A 19163-nucleotide genomic window follows, 5' to 3' on the forward strand; every position below is an offset into this window, starting at 1 on the left:
ACCAGATCTTATTACAGGTGGTTGTGAGCCACCATGTAGTTGTGAATTGAACTCAGGACTTTTGGAAGAGCAGCTAGCGCTCCTAACCGCTGAGCCATCTCTCCAGCCCCCTGTTGTTATTCTTGTGAAAGGTTTTGCCCTTACTCCTTGGCCATAGGTTTGTCTTGAGCTATGTTTGATGGCTGGGTGTAGATGCTGACCAAGGCCAGTGCCTTACACTGCAGAGCGGCTTAGAGGCCTGGGGGGAGAGAGCAGCTTCTCTGGCCCGTGAAGAAAGCCCCCATCACTCTCACACCCTGTTCTGCTCTCTCTGTGGCCACTTTTGTATGTCACTGAGATCACTTAAAATGTACCTGGTAATGGTGGCGCACGCCTTTAATCCCAGCACTTGGGAGGCAGAGGCAGGCGGATCTCTGTGAGTTCGAGACCAGCCTGGTCTACAGAGCTAGTTCCAGGACAGGCTCCAAAGCCACTGAGAAACCCTGTCTCAAAAAACTAAAAAAAAAAAAAGAAAAAAAAATGTACCTGGTAGAGCAAGGGTGGCTTGTAGGCCCTTCAGGGAAGGCACCTTTAGCAAGATGACTCTTGACTTAGTTCTGGGGCACATTGCCAGCTAAGTAAAACACTAAATTTTCCAGACTCCCTGCAGGCAAGTCTGGTCATGAGATCTTATCAGAAAGATTTTTTTTTTTTTTTTAGTGTTTTGAGACAGGGTTTCTCTGTGTAACCCTGGATGTCCTGGAACTCACTCTGTAGACCAAGGTGGTCTTAAAGGCAGAGATCTACCTTCTGCCTCCCAGAGGGCTGAGATTAAAGGTGTGTGCCACCATGCCTGGCTCTTGTTTGTTTGTTTGTTTGTTTGTTTTTCTCCTATCTTGAAGAATGATATCCTGTTGGAGTTCCTGGGCTCATTCTGGACCCTGAGGCCAAGAACTATACAGGGGATGGCAAAGCAAAGAGCCAACAGAAGCAGGCTCCCTCACTCTCTGTGCAGGGACCTCAGACTGCATCCCTCTGTGCAGGGACCTCAGACTGCATCCCTCTGGACTTTGTCAGAGCCACCACTTTTCAGAGACAAAAATGTGACTCCTAACTGACAGCTTGTTTCTAGAAAGGACCATGCTAACAACAGAACCAGGAACATGATGCCCACTTCGTAGATGAGGATAAAGTTCATGTTCAGGCATTCAAGTATTACAGGTTAGGATTTAAAACATTGCCACAGGTTTCTTTGACATGTCTCTTATTTAGAGGTGAGTTCTTTGCCGCCTTTAATCTGGCCTGGCTTGTGAGGGCTCCCCCCACCCCATAGATTTCTGTGGAAACACAGCTCTGTGCTCTTGATCTAGGCATACAGGCCAGCTGCTGCCACCATCTCAATCTCACCCAGGAGAATGGCCGTAGGGGAAGACCATGGGAAGTGCTCTGATTGACAGCTTGCTGAACCTGTCCAACCTTCCTGAACTTCCCAGCCCACGCCTCAGGGAAGTGAGAGGAGCCAGCATTAAAAAAAAAAAAACAACAACAACAAAAAAAAAAAAAACAAATGAAAAAGAGGCCGTGGATTTGAAAGAGAGCAGGAAGAGGTATGTGGGAGGGCTTGGATGGAGGAAATAGAAGGGAGAAATTATATCACTATTATAATCTAAAAGAAACCCCACCCAGATTAACTGAAAAAATTAAAGTTTACTTATTCACTTACATCATTGTATATGTGCATGATGTATGCATGTATGTACATGGTTGCCATGCATGTATGTGGCAGTCAGAGGACAACTCTGTGGGCTCAGCTTTCTTCTCACCTTTATGCAGCTTCTGGGGCTTGAACTCAGGTGACCAGACTTGCATGACAAGCGCTTTACCCACTGAACCGTATTGCTGACCCACGGAGCCGTCTTGGAGGGAGTTCTTCCTTTCAGACGCAAGCTCAGTGTTCTCCTCAAATCATTTGACTGCGTCCTCAAACATGGGGAGAGAAGAGCTGTCCTTGCTATGCCTTCCCGATCCTTGAGCCAGCAGACTCTGACCCTAGGCACACAGTGATTATTTTATGTTCTTTTAAAAAAAGATTTATTTATTTTATGTATACGTGCTCTGTCTGCATGTACACCTGCACACCAGAAGAAGGTATCTGATCTCACTATAGAAGGCTATGAGCCACCATGTGGTAGCTGGGAATTGAACTCAGAACCTCTGGAAGGGCAGCCAGTGCTCTTAACGTCTGAGCCATCCCTCCAGCCTTATTTTATGTTCTTATACTTGGAAGAATAGATAGCTGGAAACGGCTGGGTGTGGTGGCATAGCCTATAATCTCAGCACTTGGGATCCAGGGGCAGAAGAACTGCTATGGGTTTAAGGGAAGCCTGGGCTACATTGTAACTTCCAGGTTAGGCTATAGGCTACAAAGTTAGAGACTGGAAAATCAGAACTGAAACAACTGGTAATTCTTTTTAGATAAAAGTTGCAGTCTTTTTTTTTTTTTTTTTTTTAGAAGAAAAGGAGTTTATATGCAGACAGTCTAGACCTGTTTTGGTAACTTCACAGTCCAAGAGTCCCAAGACCCCTTTATCTTCCTACTGCCCGGAATACAGGCATGGCGGTTGAAGCACAGGTGGTGATAGCCGGCCAAAAGGCAACCTTGAGGATGGCATATAAAGCTGAAAGTGGCCCAGATCTCTGAGAGACAAAGAACTTCAGTTTTGTTTGAGCGGCTTAATTTTAGATCTTTAGGTTATACAGTAAAAACTGCATTAGCAGATACAGACTTACAATTCCTTTGTTTAGAACAAGGGAGGGTTGCCTTAGCTTAGCTGGCACTAGAACGCTGAGCTGTTGAAAAGGAAGCGGCCATTAAGTCCTGGGTGCAGCCGAGACGGCTAAGAAGAGTATGAGTTGGGGGAAGGAAGCAGAGAGGCAGGACCTCAGAAGAGCAGCATCTCGGAGAGTAGGAGTCGTCCAAGAGGGGCTCCAGCTTCCTGAGTAGAAACCAGGAGGGAAGGTATCGCTAGCCTGGCCTCTGCTCCTGCTGTATGTACCTGCTGTACCTTTCTGCGTAGAGGCTGTGAGGATCAGGTTCCATGTGGCCCTCCCATGGGGGACCAGAGGCAACTCCTTGAAATTTAGTCACTGCTTGGCCCCCTCTTGTGTCCCAGTCCCTACAATAGTAATACGTCCCAGTCATTTGCAAGTTGGACTGGTGGGCAAGGAAACTGTGGGCAGCGAGGCGCTCTGGGAACAGGGATAGGTGCTGACAGCTCTCGGGTACAAATCCTAGCTGTGGGAGGACAGAATGAAGGGAAATTTCAGAAACATGATAAAGGAAAAAGAGCTCCTACCAAGCATCGAGCAGAAGTCTCTAACCAGGAAGAGAACAAGAATTCCAACATGATTAACAAACGCTTAAGGCCTTTCACCTTCCCAGCCACAAGTCTGCAGTTTTCTGGAATCTCACCAGAAATCCTGTTCACAAAGAAAGGACACATTCAACTCCCTGGTCAACCCTAGGGGCTTCTGGGTTTTCCCCCTCCTCTTAATAAAGCAGAAACATGTTAGTATGCAAGACACATCTGTGTACATGTGAGTGTGTACCACAGTGCCCTCCTCTACACCTTTATGTGGGCTCTGGGGTCTGGATTTCCAGGCTTCTATGAGGTTTGGTTTGGTTTTGACTCTGTTGAGTCATCTTGCTGGCTCTGGCTCCTGGTTTTACCTTATCAGATTATGATTTTATCCAGTGCATCTCTGGAGCCACCTCATGCCTCATCTCAACAGAGGGTGGGGAGGAAGAAGGAAAAAGGGATTTCTTAGCAGCCAATGTCTACACGGCTAGTGCTAAGACATGAACTGCTTGCTCTCCGTGCAGAGCCTATACTCAGACTTTGGCATGCCTCACTTTCCCTCACTTCCTTGTAGGAAGAATACGCTCCCACTTGGGTGAATCTTTTTTTTCCTCTGGGGCTCCTCTCACTCTTAACCCTACTACTGAAGCCTATATTAAAATGTCCTTAATGGACAACTTATGCTGCAGAGGATGTGGGGTAAAGGGAACACTCCTCCATTGCTGGTGGGAGTGCAAACTGGTACAGCCCTTTTGGATGTCAGTATGGCAATTTCTCAGAAAATTAAGAAACACCCTTCCTCAAGACCCAGCAATACCACTTTTGGGTAGATATCCAAAGAATGCTCAATCGTGCCACAAGAACATGTGCTCAGCTATGTTCACAGCAGCTTTGTCATAGCCAGAACCTGGAAACAACCTAAATGCCCCTCAACTAAAGAATGGCTAAGAAAAATATGGTACATTTACACAATGGAGTACCACACAGCAGAAAAAAAAAAACAATGGCATCTTGAAATTTGTGGGCAAATGGATGGTTCTAGAAAACATCATATTGAGTGAGGCAACCCAGACCCAGAAAGACAAACATCATATGTACTCACTCATAAGTGGCTTTTAGATATAAAGCAAAGAAAATCCAGCCTCGAATTCACAATCACAGAGAACCTAGACAACAATGAGGACACTAAGAGAGACATACATTGATCTAATCTACATGGGAAGTAGAAAAAGACAAGATCTCCTGAGTAAATTGGGAGCATGGGCACCATGGGAGAGGGCAGAGGATGGGAGGGGAGGGGAGTGGAGAAAAAAATATAGCTCAATAAAAACAATAAAAAAATTTAAAAAATGTCCTTAATAAAAACACCAGCTGTTCTTCACAATTCCAGGTCGCCCTGAAATTCTTTCTTTGTTGAAGCTAGGAATCCCAGTTTGACCTTAACCAATGTACCTAAAGCTTAGGGGCACTCCTCAGGATACTGAGGGTGACAGCGTGGGGCTGTGACCCTCTCTCGCTACTGACACAACCCAAACCTAAGTTCCTGGGAAGCAAATGGTTTTCAGCCTGCTGTGCACAAGCATGCGCTGGCCACTGATGTAAGCAGTCATTCAGCTTCCTTCGGTTCCTCCTGCCGAGCACATGGCCTGGGAGCATCCTGGTCTGCCTCAGGTAATACTCCACCAGCTGATGAGAGCTTCAGAAAAACAGGGGAGGCCTCACCGAAAGCAGTGGCCACCCCAGGAGCAGGCAACAAAGCTCTCTGAAGAAGCTTATGTGCCCCAAGCTTCCTCTACCCCTAGTAGCTGAGAATTGTGGGGAATGAGGACAGAGGTGGGGGTAGGGACAAGGATGGGGGTCCAGGTCAGGAGGGCTTTGTAGCATTGGATAATGAAAGCAGATGGGCCAACATTCACCACCTTGACCACTTTATTCTGTGCTCAAATGGTACAGTGATCTTATAAACTTCACATGCTGTGGCGAGTCCGAGGCATGGCTGTGTTTGCTTTGCAAGATGCAGGTCCTATTCTGGTTCAGTTCAGAGCCTGCTCCCTGCATGAGGGAGGGAAGACAATGGCAGCCAGCTACGCCAGTAGAGGGCTAGAGGAGGTGAGGGACATCCGACTCACGTCAGCATCACGCGGGTATAGGGACCAGTTCTGCAGGTCAAGAAGACCAGCTTACCAATGGCTCAAAGGAGTCTGTGGGCTCACGTTCTCCAAGTTGATAGAAATGTGTGGTAAATCCATTCTTCCCACAGGGGAGTCACCTGGGGGCAGGTGAGGCTGGGGGGGGCACCAATCTCTTCACAGTACAGGTTCTTGTCAGTGTGGCTAGGTTTATAGCCCCAATCACACTCTGAATAGCAGTGACGGAAACAGGCGCCCATTTAAAACAAATGAACAAAAATGTCTGGTACCATTCATCTCTCAACAACCAAGGACTGTGGTGGGATCACGTGGCTCAGAAAAAGGGCCTTGACCTCCAGGTTTGTTGGGCTCAGAGCAGGCCACAGGCCTCGCTGCCCTTCAGCTTCTGTCTTCTCATTACAGGGGCTCGTGTTCTGATCTATCAGTGAAGCCTGGAGTCTGGTGTCTGTGTTCAGAGCTCATCAGATACTCCCCTCCAGAGCTGAGGCCTTTCTCAGGGTCCTAAGTCGCCATTCTGAGGCCATCCTTCCTAACCTTATTCCCTGAGTCACTTCATAAGAACTTAGAGGAACTGGTGGTGGTGTCTTCTGTGATAAATAAGAGGATTGAACTCAGAAATAAATAACTCCAGCTGGAAGCCGGAGGGATGCCAGAGAGCGCGGATGGCACTGGTGGCTTCCTGCCACTGAACTGGTGCCCACAGCCTGCCCAGGCCTCCCGGAATGGCATCCTGGATCCGCAGTCTGTGGGTTTATGCTGCATTCTAGCAGGGCCTGGTTTTCCTGGGGCTGGGTGACCTGATCCTGATCAAGGTTGGAGCACACCAGCCCAGGGCTCTGGCGGCTGAAGGGGCATCACTGACACGGGTTGGTCACCGGTTTGGTTTTGTTGCGTCGGAGACCAGGCTTTCCACTAACACTCTCTTCGTCATGTCATCATTGTAAAAAAGAAAAATAAAAATAAATCACAAAATACTGTTGACAACAAAAATTCCAAGGATGCAATCACATTAAATTTACAAAGCATTTTCCTGAGGAACTTAGAGTAGTTCTCAGTCTTCCTGGGCATTTCTCCAGTCATAGGAAAAGGAAGGTCACATTTGCATTCTACATTTGAGACTGTGCGGGAGCCTGCGAACATGGTACCTTCCAGGCTGGGAAGTGGAGAGAAACTCCAGAGATGTAAAACTTGATCGATTCTTTCTTCTTTCCTTTTTCTCTCTTCCTCATTCCTTTGTAATGTTGCGCTAGAAAGCCCAGGCCAAGCCGCCTGCACCCCTGGCCAGAAAGCAGGGCAGCAACGGTGTGTGAGGTCAGGCTTTGAGGGCTGATGCTTCTGACAATAGAAGCAGACACAGGATAAGCAGGGCTCCCCCAGGCCTAGGAGGGACACTGGCTCTTCATGCGCTTCTTCTCCACCGCCAGCCTCACAGCCTGAATGAGCGCGTCTTTGTTATTGAGGATATTATATTCCGAGAGCTTCACCAGCTTGTCGAAAGCGGCCTCTGTGTACGTCAGTTCCTTGGTGGCATAGGGAGACTTGGCGCCATAGATGTTCAGCTGGCCCAGTTCCAGCTCCTCAGGACTTCGTTCTACACCTTGGGGCAAGAGGATTTGCTACAGATTATGGTAGGTTGTAAGGACTTGTTTGCACACACACACACACACACACACACACACACACACACGCATGCACACACGCACACCTAAAGCATAGCTTATCTATTTCAGGTTTATCCACATAGCTGGGTATCAATAAATGGCTGAGTGACTAAAAGAACAGGAGACTATGTTGGCCAGTTCATGGGAGAGGATGGAGGGAATTCTCTGGGTTCAGACTGGAGCTAAATCAGGCCTCCCCTTTGGGATCTTCAGAAGATTCTGTAAGTCTAAAATCAGGGGCATTTGCCTGTGTCCAGAAGACGCTGGGAGCTTACCTGGAGCCTTGTACTTCTGGAAGGTGTCATTGATGAGCGGGAAGTAAGCCACGATGGGGGCATCAGGTTCCTGCGGATTCTCCATCAGGTAACACTCCTTGAGACTCTTGTCATCCTCCTGGATGCAGTAGCTGGGGAAGGGGATGTTCTGCGTGGTGCAGTACTCACAAGTTTGTTTCAGGGGCTGTAACGTCATGGGAGGACACTTTGAACGTTAGAACTTGGGGGAGAGGCCCGGGGAGGGCATGAGGGGTGAGCCCCACAGAGATCCTGGGTCTGGTTTCCTGATTTTTTTCTAGCTAAATCTGGTTCCAAACTTCTTTCCCACTGTGTGGTATTTTAAGAAGAAAGCCAGGTTAGGACAAAAGGCCCAGGCAGTGGTCTGGGGTCCATCCCGATGAAAGTTCCTCCGCTGAATGAAAACACAGAAGCCCCGCTGCTGCTGCTTCCCCCAAAGACAGACATGGGGACACAGGGGTGGCCTCTGTGAGACTGACAGACACTGGGGCCTGGAGTCCTGACTGACCACTCAGAGATTTTGGAAGTGACAGTGTCCGAAGGCTGGACTTTGAAAAAAGTTTCTTTTAAGTCACAAAGAACCCTCAGTCCCATAATGGCCTTATTTGCATACGCCTCCAGTCTTGGTCCCCTCCTCTGTGACTTAGGGGTAATAGCAGCTGTGCAGTCTAGCATAAGGAACTGGTGCAAGGCCAGGTGAGGTCCTGGGTAGGGAAGCGCACGGTTGCTTCTTTACGAGCTTAGGCCGTGACTTTTGCTTCCATTCTAGTCATCTGTCTATAATTCCTTTCTCTTCCTGGCTTCAGGATGGGATTGTATCAAAGTTAATAACAAAAAAATTCTAAAAGAAACAACCAAAAACCAAAAGCCAGAGTTTTCCCTTAAAGAGAAAACTAATAATAATAATAAATACCACTGCTGCTAACTCTTTTAACCATATGGAAGCCCTGTGATTACATGGACCCTAGTATTATTTTGAAAACAAGATATTACAAACTCATCAAGATATTTTTTCAGCTGAAAAATGGCCAAGTGCATCAGATGCTTAAAAGCAAAAATTAAGTTGCCATTCACTGAGTTCAGGCAAACCCCAAGTCCTAGCACGTGAGAGCCAGCTGGTTGCCAGCGAGGTTTGGTCCCCTGGCCCTGAATCGCGCTGCATGATGGGAGCTCTTCTGAGGCCGCCTCAGAGTGCGCTAGCTGGGCATCTTCTCCCATTTCACACCTGTGCAGGTCTCCATGGTAGAGCCTCTGACTCTGTGACGGCTCAGGAGCAGCCGGGGCTGGCGCCCTTCCTACTTTACTTGCCTTTGTCTGGGATCCTGCGCAGTAATTGAGGTGAATGATGAGGTCGACTTTTCTCTCCGGCCTAAGGAGGGGTGCGTAGCTGGAGTTGACAAAGAAGGCAGTGTCCAGCAGGTTCAGATGCTTTGTGAACTGCGTCAGCTGGTTTGGGAAGGTGTCCAGCACAGTGTCTGAAAGTCAAGCCCTCTAGTTAACATCTTACCTACCCGGTGCCCTGATGTCCGCTGTGGGGGGCGGGGGTGGAGGCATTGATATGACCAGATTGCCCTGCCTGGAGCTTTCTTGCTTCAGCCCGGGCCTCTAGCCTCCCACATCCTCTCTAAGGCTCAGAGTCCTACTTCTCTGGGTGGGCTGATGTATAACAGCATGCTCTTGAGACTTTAGCCAGTTTTTTATGGGTTATGCACACAAACCTACCATGACCCATCCATGGAACTTATGGAGAAGGAGGGGCTTAACATCCTATAAACTAGGGATACCCATGCTCCAGATAGCAAGGAAAAGGATAATGGGCCCAGACTGAAGGACTTCGCAGGCTGTGGTCAAATAAAACATCAAAGATTTCTACATGGTGGGAGAGGAGGCGCCCTAGACCTTGTCCCCAAAATCTTAGCAAGGAGAGGCACACAGAATGTGTGCTATGAGAGTGTGGTTTAAGATCTGGGGCTGTGAGACTGAGCTAGGCTGTACTTGCTCAACTGCAATGGGGGCACCACTCACAGTGAAAGGTGTTCCCCAAAGATATTGCCAAAAGTGCTCCTATCTCTCCATTTGTACAATGGGGTCAACATCTGCCCCTGGGACAGTTGCTCAGATTCTTCAGTTAGTCAGTTAATTAATTAGTGCCTGCATTGCCTCCTGCTGGCAGAGTTGTATTCATTCAAGCCCTCAGCCACAAATGGGCTAGTCCCCACCCCTCCCCCACATCCTTGCCCTAGCCAGCTGTGTTTCTACCCATTAACATGTGACCAAAGGAGACCAACTTTCTCAATGGCAACTTCAATTCTATTTATCTCCCTCCCAAGAGAGCCAGCCCTGGAGGAGCTCCCAGGTGGGGTACCTTTCCACATAGAGAATTGTTTGTGTTGTAGGTAGTCAGTATGCAGCTGCAATCCGTACAGGAAGTTGTGGAACTCAGACACGAGGGGCCTGTGCGTGAGGATTTCTCGGAAGGTGTTGGACAGCCATGACGCTGGGATCACTACTGTGGTCTCCAACGGGTTAGCGTCACATTTCGGGATTTCGGGCAGGAGTGGATCATCTTCTGTAGGGGGAAGCAATGAAGGGCAGGTTACAAAAGTTGGGGTAGCGCCTGATTGCTCGACCCCAGAGAGCGAGCCACTCTAAGCTCAGTTCACTCCTTCCTTGCCCAAGCCCTAGCTCTGAACCCAAGAGGACTTAGGACAGAGGTATGAGACGAGGGTGGGGAGGTACGGAGAGAGAGAAAGAGAACAGCCAGGAAGGAAGGCTCCAGAGAGGATGGCGAGCCCAGAAGTCTGGTGTTTCTCTGTGCTCAGATCTAGGGCCATCAGCTCTCTGGATGCTGTGGATGTTGGAGGTATCCTTCTGGGCCTTGGCACAAGTACCACCTGTAGCCACCCTGCCCCCACCCCTGCCACCAGTGAAGGAAAACGCTCTGGCCCAACTGCCTTCCCTTGTCTGGATCATGGGGACGAAGGAGAAGCAGTGCCAGGCAATCAGTCCTTAGCTCACGGTTCATACGCTATAGATCCATTACCCAAGAGGGGAGGCCAGGCTGCCACCTACCGATGTCATGCAGCTTCTCCCTTGTCCACCTGTAGAAGAACTCCTCTGAAGTGTGCGACAAATTCCAGGCGTCAAGCAGGTTCAAGGAGAAGATGCTACTCCACAAACCTAGAGAAGCGGAGAAGCCATGAACAACTCTTGCCAGGCCCCCTACACCTCACTGGCTGAGCCTTAGCCTCCATGCCTACTCCAGACCAGGCGGCTTGCAGGTGGGACAAACTTGGATTTCTGACTCCCACTGAGCAGTTCCGTGCAATGGCTGACGGTGCTAGTCCTTGGCTCTTTTTCTCCCTTCCCTCAGGGCAGGGGGGCAGGAGGGTGCTTAGGACACAGCTGCAGGGGGGCTGGTAACTGACAAGTGCAGGCTTCGAGTTCAAACCCAGTTCCACCCTTGCCTCAGCTCACACTGAGAAAGCACTTAAGACAGTGTCTGGCATGCAGTAAGCCTTGATACATAGAAGGCTAGCTCTTACTTTTGAATGTAAAATTTATATAACAATACTATAAGGTTATATAAAAATTTATATACTAATACTATTAAATAATAATGAAACCAGATATGGTGGTTCACTCTTGTAAGCCCAGTAGGAAGGCAGAGGCAAGAGGATTGACAAGAATTTGAAACTAGCCTAGGCTATATAGTAAGCTTCATGCCTACCTGGGCTACCTGTTACGATAGTGAGACCCTACCATAACAAGCCAGTACTAACAGTTATATGCTCTATTTAAATTTCTTATATGGACCTGAGGAAACAGCTCCAGAGAAATTAGGCAATTTAGGCAACTTTGCACAGCTAGCAAGTGAGTTCAAGCTGGACTATAGGTTTCAGAACCACACGGGCTTTAGTGTAGGGGCTCAGGGGAGAGAAAGGAACTGTGCACTGTGGGCTTCTGTGTGGACATCGTAGACAAGATGGGACTCAAGTTAGACTTTCTGGAATGGGTTGCTTTGGAGTAAGTGGAATATAAGCATCCTATTTAGATAAAACATGTTTAAATAGCTGCTCTTGAAGCCATAAAGATAGGCTTATTTTCTAGGCCATTTTGTTTGTAGACAAGATTCTGAAGTGAAGAACAAAGAGTGGATGTCACAGTGTGTGATGTCACAATGGATGATGTCACAGTGGATGATGTCACAATGGATGATGTCACAATGGATGATGTCACAGTTGATGATGTCACAGTGGACATCATAGTTGGTGATGTCACAGTGGATGATGTCACAGTGGGTGATGTCACAGTGGGCGATGTCACAGTGGATGGTGTCACAGTTGGTGATGTCACAGTGGATGGTCTCACAGTGGATGATGTCACAGTGGATATCACAGTGGGCAATGTCAGAGTGGGCGGTGTCACAGTGGGCGGTGTCACAGTGGGTGATGTCACAGTGGGTGATGTCACAGTGGACATCACAGTGGGTATCAGTAAGTGTTACAGTGCACATCACAGCGGATGTCACAGTAGGCATGTGGATGTGGATTTTACAGTGGATGTCACAGTGAACTCCTGCACTCAGTGACCTGCCTTCTGACCCCTGCACTCAGTGACCTGGCTTCTGACTGCTGCACTCAGTGACCTGGCTTCTGAGGAACCAGGGAGCAAAGAACAGGAAGCTGGGCTAGGCTTTCCCAGTGACTCTGTCCTTTCTGCTGGGGTCCCCCCTGCCTGGGATCTGAGGGGTTCAGTCTTTCTTGGAAGCAGGCACACTGCTGCCTAGAGCCAGACAGGTGATTTTCTAGAAGCCGTTTTCACCCAGGCTGCTTCTGAGCAGACCCTAGATTGACCATCAGAGACCAGGGTGCTGAGAGAGTCCTGTAGGGTCCTTTACTGAAGTCTCCCTGGGCCTAAAGGGTCACAGCAAGATTAGGGTAGTTACAATCTGGAAGTAGGTTCAGGAGCCCCTCTTGGATTCATGTTATATGGTAGAGCAGGAAATTCAAGAGTTCAAGGCTAACCAAGGCAGCACTGGCACAAGATTCTCCCAGTCATTCCACTAGTCCAGGGCGCCCCGCCACACTGGGACTGAGTGTCCTAGGGAGTCACCTAGCATGTAGCACATCTCTAGCTCAGGCAGCCTCTTCATCAGCCGCCCCATGAAGAACTCGGAGCCGAATAATTCAGTAGGAACGTAGGCACCATACTTCTGCATGCCCGCCTCGTAGGGGGAGAACTCGAACCATTCTGTACACAGGGAGCAATATCAGTCTCAGGTTGGCGAGCCATCTACACAGCCCCGCCCCCGGCCCACCAGTGCTGGCTCCAGGAAGCCAGGGAACTTAGAATTGCAAACCGCAATTCCGCTGTGGGACGCAAGGGGGCGTTTGCTGCTGAACCAAACAGCTCTGCAAGCGGTGAGGCTCAAACTTTTGCTTCTTAAAGCTGAATAACCTGGGGGCAAAAACTACCCTTCTAGGCTTCCCTTTTGGGCAGCCCCCCCCCCCCAAATCTTAGCGTCTCATCTTCACTACCATCATTTCCCACCGACTCATCAGATAATCCCCGGCAAGCTAAGGGAAATTGGCTAAGGGAAATCCCCATATCTCCCTGCCCCCCTCATGCGGGAGAGTTCTGTGAAGACTGGCAAAGTGTGTGCTGTACCCGCCAAGAAGGGACCCCGTCCTAAGTCACTAGCCGCCAGTGTTACCTCTGAAATCCTGGTTGCTTACATCATCCTTGACATTGATGGTGAGGTAGATGGGCAGAGGATTCTGCCCCTGGCACAAGGCGGCCCGCTGCTCGGACAGTTTGCAATCATTTTTCTGTAGGGACACCAGTGGTTAGGAGAGGTGGCTTGCAAGCGGTTCGTGAGGAACAAGAGAACTATCTGAATCCATTTGCAGACTCCAGAGCCTCCCCCACCCCACCCTGGGGAGCTGTATAAGTTGCAGGGAGTCCAGACATCAACTCTCAAAGGCACTTGGAGAACGTATAACGTGTTCTTGGGCTGTCTGGCAACACAGGCCATAAGTGAGGTGGGCTTAGCTCTGCAATTTAAAGCTGTCTCTTGCGGGGGGGGGGGGAGGGGTCTGAGGATTCTCATATCTCGGGGATGGAGGATATGGTAAAGGTAGGAAAAGCCACCATGGTCCCTTTTTATTGCCATTACTCCCAATCACCCTTGGAACCTGAACGTCCGCAAGGAATTTTTGTCTTATTAACTTGGTGTTGACCCTTAAAATTTAAGAAGCAAATCTCTTTTCCTCTCCCCTCACCCCACTTCTCAACTGGAGCCTTAGGACCCTGAAACTATGGGACAATCTAGGCAAGCCTTAAGTCCTCCAAGATCTGTGTTGTGTCCAGTGTGGCAAGTCCCGCAGATATGCCTGGACCACTTCAGCCATGTCCCAAAGAGAATCAGCAAGCGCAAATGAGGCCAAGCTGAGGTCCTAGGTGCCCAAGCTCTGACCCTCTGTGCTTACCCTGTGCACAAAGACTTCACTGAAGTGAACCTGGGTGGAAGGGCAAACACATGTGTACCCAACATCTCTTAGGTCTTCTTTGAAGCAAAAGAGAGTGTTTAACACAACTGGACCCAGAGATCTGGGCGATACAGAGTTAAGTGTCCTAGAAGTAAAGCCACAGATCCAGGAAAGAACCCAGCCAGCTATTGCTGTCAAGGGGGCTGGAGGAGGGGGAGAGACTCTCACCCTAGCTAGAGTGGAAGATCAGAAGAGGTCTTCTTGTACCTTCCTAGCTTTGCTTCTCTTCCCCTAGCCTAATTCTTCTCCATTCTAGGCTCTCAAAATGCTTGGACTTCTAGCTCGGAACACTTGGTGCGTTCTTCTCACCATGTGGGCTGCTATTGATTATTATTGCTAAAACCATTTTTTTGGTGCCTGTTGTGATATTGCATGCTTTTAATCCCATCATGTGGGAGGCAGAGGCAGGGGAATCCAAGCTCCTCTTCTGACCGCTAAGGGTACCAGGTACACATGTGGTACACACACACACGGAGGTGAAACACATAGACACATAAGGTGAATTTGAGCCAGCACGGTCTAAATAGTGAATTCTAAGCTAGCCAAGGATACATAATGAGAACCTACCTCCAAAAAAATATTTTTTTTCCTCTTTTGAGATGAGTCCTTTTTTTTTGTTTTATGTCAGGGTATTCCTACATAGCCTGGCTGTCCTAGAACTTATTATGTAGACCAGGTTTGTCTCAAGCTCATAGAGAAGATTCGCCTGCCTCTGCTTTCCAAGTGCTGGGATTAAAGGTGTGCACTACCATACCTGGTTTGAGATGGGATCTTTATAGGTAGCTCTGGCTGGTCTTGAATTTGAGGCAATCCTCTGCCTCCCTGGTTATGGTATGTGCTACCATGGTCAGCCTTTAATTTTAAAATGTTAATTACTCACTGATGGAATTCCCACTAAGGAATAGTGGATACCCTCGTCCTGCAGAGCAGGACAAGAATTCAGATCCGTTTTATCTGAATCCAGAACCAACACCCTTAGCCTCTGCCCTCCACCTGTGCTTCATCATGGAGTCAGGGTAGAGAGGGGTTGTCAAAGGCAGGTCAGGTTATGGGTTGGAACCACATCTTAGTCCTCTCGGAATCCTCATGGCCAGTATAGCTGCAGGCATGCAGGGGTAATTAGTTAAAAGAACAAATGAGGACTGGAGAGGTGGCTCAGTGGTTAAGAGCACTGGCTGCTCTGTCTGAGCACCTCTGTGGACATCAGGCACACATGTGGTGCACACACACATGGAGGTAAACACACAGAAAAAAAAATTCTAAATGACTTTCTTTAAATTAAAAAAATGTAAGTGGAATAAGTAACTACTAAAGATAGGAGCTGACCCAGTGTGGAAGTACATGGATGCAATCCTAGCCCTTGGAAAGCTGAAGCCAGAGAATCACCACAAATCCAAGGTCAGCCTGAGCTCCAGTGTGAATCCCAGGATAGCCTGAGCTATATAATGTGAGACTTTATCTCAGAACAAGAAAAAATGAGAGTCAAGTTATTGATTGCTCAAAATGTTTCATTTCCTTTTCTTTTTGATGTGTATGTATGTGTGGTATGCACACATAGACTTTTGCATGTTTGCATGTGTGTGTGGGTATTGAGCACATGTGCATGTGTGTGTGCATTCCGCTGATGTCATATGTCCTCCCCCATTGCTTCCTACTTTATTTATTAAGGGTCTCTACCTGAATCTGGAGCTTAACAATTTCTCGCTAACCAACCAGGGATGCTTTCTCTGCTTCCTGAGTGCTGGTATTACAGAGAGTTCCATGTCTGCCTGGCTTTACGTGGGTTCTGGGGATCTGAATGCCCGGCTTCAAGTTTGGGTACTTAAGCATTTTATCCATTAAGTTATTTTCCCAGGCCAAAATTGATGTGGGATTCCCCTCTGAATGCTCTGATATGTTTTATTGCCATTGGTTAATAAAGAACCTGCTTTCTGCCAGTGACTTAACAGAGTAAAGCCTGGTGGAAAATCTGAACAGAGATGTAGAGAGATAGTAGGTGGAATCAAGTAGACGCTATATAGCTGCCGATGGAGACAGATGCTTTGGACCCTTACTGGCAAATAATAAGCCTCTTGATAAAATACAAAATAATAGGAATGGGTTAATTTAAGATGGAAGAGTTAGTTAGTAAGAAGCCTGAGCTAATAGGCCAAGCAGTGTTTTAATTAATATAGTTTCTGTGTGATTATTTGGGGTCTGGGCATCCAGGAACAAGAAGCCTCCACCTACACAAAACATCTGATTACCTAGCAGAGGGAACCTGTTGGAAGATACTATGCTGTCCATCTTCCTTCTGGGAAGTTCTGCTTTGACTTCAGAGCCCCCAAGACACCTCTAGAAGTGGGCCAAGATCTGGTGGGCTAGACAGAGCTAAGTGGGAAACTGCTTTGGAGCCAAGCAACAACCAGTGGCTGCTTTCTAAAGCCTAGTGTGACGAATATAGGCAGTAGCTGAGCTCATGCTGGTGTATGGGACCACATCTCTTAGGGATTCCCCACTCTACCACAACTCTCATGGTTGTGCCAGCTGTACCCCACGCAGGCAGGCTCTTTTGGGGGCATATGTCACTCAGTTGTTGACTCTTAGAACAGGAAGGAACCTTGCCAGGTCTCTTTCCTTGTGGTGGCCATGAAAATGGACCGTGCAGACTTTCAGTGACCAAGAACAACACTGAGGGGTGCTGGCTGCTGCACCCTGTAATCTATGGCTGTCTATGCTGGGCCCACATTTCCTTGGACCTAATGATGAGATGCTAAGGCAGGCTTAGCCGGGGATAATGCAGCACATAGCTATGTGGACCAAAGGACCCACAAGTCCTTGCTGTGAGCCTTCCTAGGCCACACAGCACTCACACAATGTATGCTTTATTTGACTTTTCTGTCTCTCCTCCACGCGGGGTCAGAATGGAGGCATGGCTGACAGCACTCTTGCTTGGCCCAGCTTCTTTCTCATTTTCTCCCACAGATGTTTAGATATGGCTTTCAGAAGCTATGCTTCATCTACGCAGAGGAGCACCCAGGTGGGCCCAACACGGGGTCTCAGTCCTCTGAAAAGGGTGTGAAAGATGACCTCACCATCTTTCCCCAATATGTATTTGGACACTCCACGATTCTTCCAGCCTGAGATGTACCTGCAGGTACATCTAATCTAATCTAATCTAATCTACCCTAAAGCCTTTAGCCACGGAAGTTCAGGATCTCTGAAGAAGAAAGAATGAGACTTGGTATTACTCTAGGCAGATGGAACCCAGGAAAGGCTGAACACCCACCTTATCACCTAGACTGTACTCAACCAACTTGCCCCAAAAGTCTGTAAAACTGGTCTTGTAGCCCTGCTGGCTGTGCTGGCGGAGTTCCTCTTGCCATTTGCAGAGATTATCTGGGAACAGGGCCGGCATCTTGTCTTTGACAACATGTCTCCGGGCCTCAAAGACAGCAGGCTCCAGGTTTTTGGAAGACCACTCCGCGTCACTGTACAAGGTAGCCATAGTCCTGGAGAGAGACACACACAGCTGACAGAGCTACCCCAGCCCTAGTCTGACCAACCCCATGTTCAGACAGGACAGAAGATGGGCAGATCATGGGGAGTTCTAACCCTGGCAGAGGACCTGGAGGAAAGGGAATGAGGGAGGACCTTTGGTGGGAGTCAGGCAAGTACTACTTCTCATAATTGATTGCTTCCTCTCTTGAATGCCTATTGCACATCAGGAAGCCCGTGTTGAATGAGATTAGGATTCTAGGCCCACATCTTCCTGGGTTCAAAACCAGGCTCTACCCATCACTTGCTATGTGATCTTGGACAAGCTACTTAACCACTCTTTGCCTCTGTTTCCTTAACTGAAGTGGTGAGAATTGTGATTGATGTACCCAGTTCATACAGTTCTTGTGAAAAAAAGATTGCAAAAGTTACCATTGTGTGGAACAACTAGAACTATGGTGAGACAGGGCTGGGGCAACATCTGATCCCGGGATCGGCTGACTCCAGATCCTAGTTACTCTCTGTTGTACCATATTCATCCCCATGACAGGACATTAATTAAAGATGTATTTCCTGGGGCTCGGGAATTAAGAGCATTGGTTGCTCTTCCAGAGGAGCCCGACTCAATTTCCAGTACCCACACAACATCTCACAACCATCAGTAACTCCAAATCAAGGGGATCCAGTTCCTCTCTTGGCTTCTGCAGGCACCAGCCACCCACATGGCGCCCAGACATCCATGCAGGCGGAACACGCACACGTGTAAATAATTTTTGAAAAGATTTATTTCCTCTCCTTGCTCTTCCTCCTTCCCTCTCTCCCCATTTCTCATTCTCCACCTCCTCTTTTCCTTCTTAACATAAATGTGGACTATGATGGGTGGGAATAGCAAGGCTAGGCCCAAGGTCTTCTCTCTTTCCTGCTTGCCCCATGGAGTCTAGCGGGGACATGGCTCGGCTGAAGTGAGCTAACTTTATAGCTATTTGGGAGCAGCTTTTGAACACAGGCCCTGGACTGAGTTCAAAGTCTGGGTTTGGAGACAGTAAGATGGCTCAGAAGGTAAAGGTGCTTGCCGACAAGCATGTCTACCTTAGTTTGGGGACAGTAAGATGGCTCAGAAGGTAAAGGTGCTTGCCAACAAGCATGTCTACCTTGTTTGGGGACAGTAAGATGGCTCAGAAGGTAAAGGTGCTTGCCGACAAGCATGTCTACCTTTTTTGATTCCTTGGACCTACATAGTGAGAGGAAGAAACCAACTCCCGTAGTTGTCCTCCATGTGGGCACTTGAACACACATACACAATTAAAAATTTTTTAAAGAAAGTTTTAAAAAATCCAGGTCATGAACCGAATGACCCTGAGCAATGTCAACCCGCTTCTCTCCAGGTAAGTGATCTGTCTGACTCTGCTGGCCTGGACCAAACTTCTGTATGTCAACATGAGGAAGCGCTCCTCTTTATTCTGTCCCAGAAGGTTCCCTGGTGGCAGGGGGTTTGCCTAAGGATGCCAAATGATACAAACAGGGGCCTCCTTCTTGGGGCTGGTTCCAAAGGAAGATGGAAGGTGATCAGATTTCTTCTACAAATAGCACCCTAACTTCCATAAAGTTGCTCTATTACTTTCAAAAGCTTACCCTAAACCTATTTAGTGTTTTCTTCCTTTCTTTCTCCTTCCTTCCTTCCTTCCTTCCTTCC

At 48.3% G+C, this 19163-nt stretch overlaps 1 protein-coding gene across 3 annotated transcripts in view; it reads right to left on the reverse strand.

Moving 5' to 3' along the window:
- Positions 1 to 4249: 4249 nt before the first annotated feature.
- Pla2g4e (phospholipase A2 group IVE) overlaps positions 4250 to 19163 on the reverse strand; it is a 79103-nt gene continuing 64189 nt past the window's right edge. For 2 of the 3 annotated variants that reach the window (XM_075961871.1, XM_075961873.1), the window contains 8 exons: positions 17262 to 17484; positions 13159 to 13273; positions 12558 to 12695; positions 10515 to 10622; positions 9808 to 10011; positions 8751 to 8917; positions 7425 to 7608; positions 4250 to 7085 (listed from right to left, as the gene is read on the reverse strand). In XM_075961871.1, the coding sequence (XP_075817986.1) occupies positions 6868 to 7085; positions 7425 to 7608; positions 8751 to 8917; positions 9808 to 10011; positions 10515 to 10622; positions 12558 to 12695; positions 13159 to 13273; positions 17262 to 17484 (1357 nt within the window). In that variant the 3' untranslated portion in view covers positions 4250 to 6867. The remainder of the gene's footprint in view (positions 7086 to 7424; positions 7609 to 8750; positions 8918 to 9807; positions 10012 to 10514; positions 10623 to 12557; positions 12696 to 13158; positions 13274 to 17261; positions 17485 to 19163) is intronic. The other variant, XM_075961870.1, reaches the window with a different exon arrangement.

Source organism: Microtus pennsylvanicus, chromosome 2, assembly GCF_037038515.1.
Source record: "Microtus pennsylvanicus isolate mMicPen1 chromosome 2, mMicPen1.hap1, whole genome shotgun sequence".
Lineage (NCBI taxonomy): Eukaryota > Metazoa > Chordata > Mammalia > Rodentia > Cricetidae > Microtus > Microtus pennsylvanicus.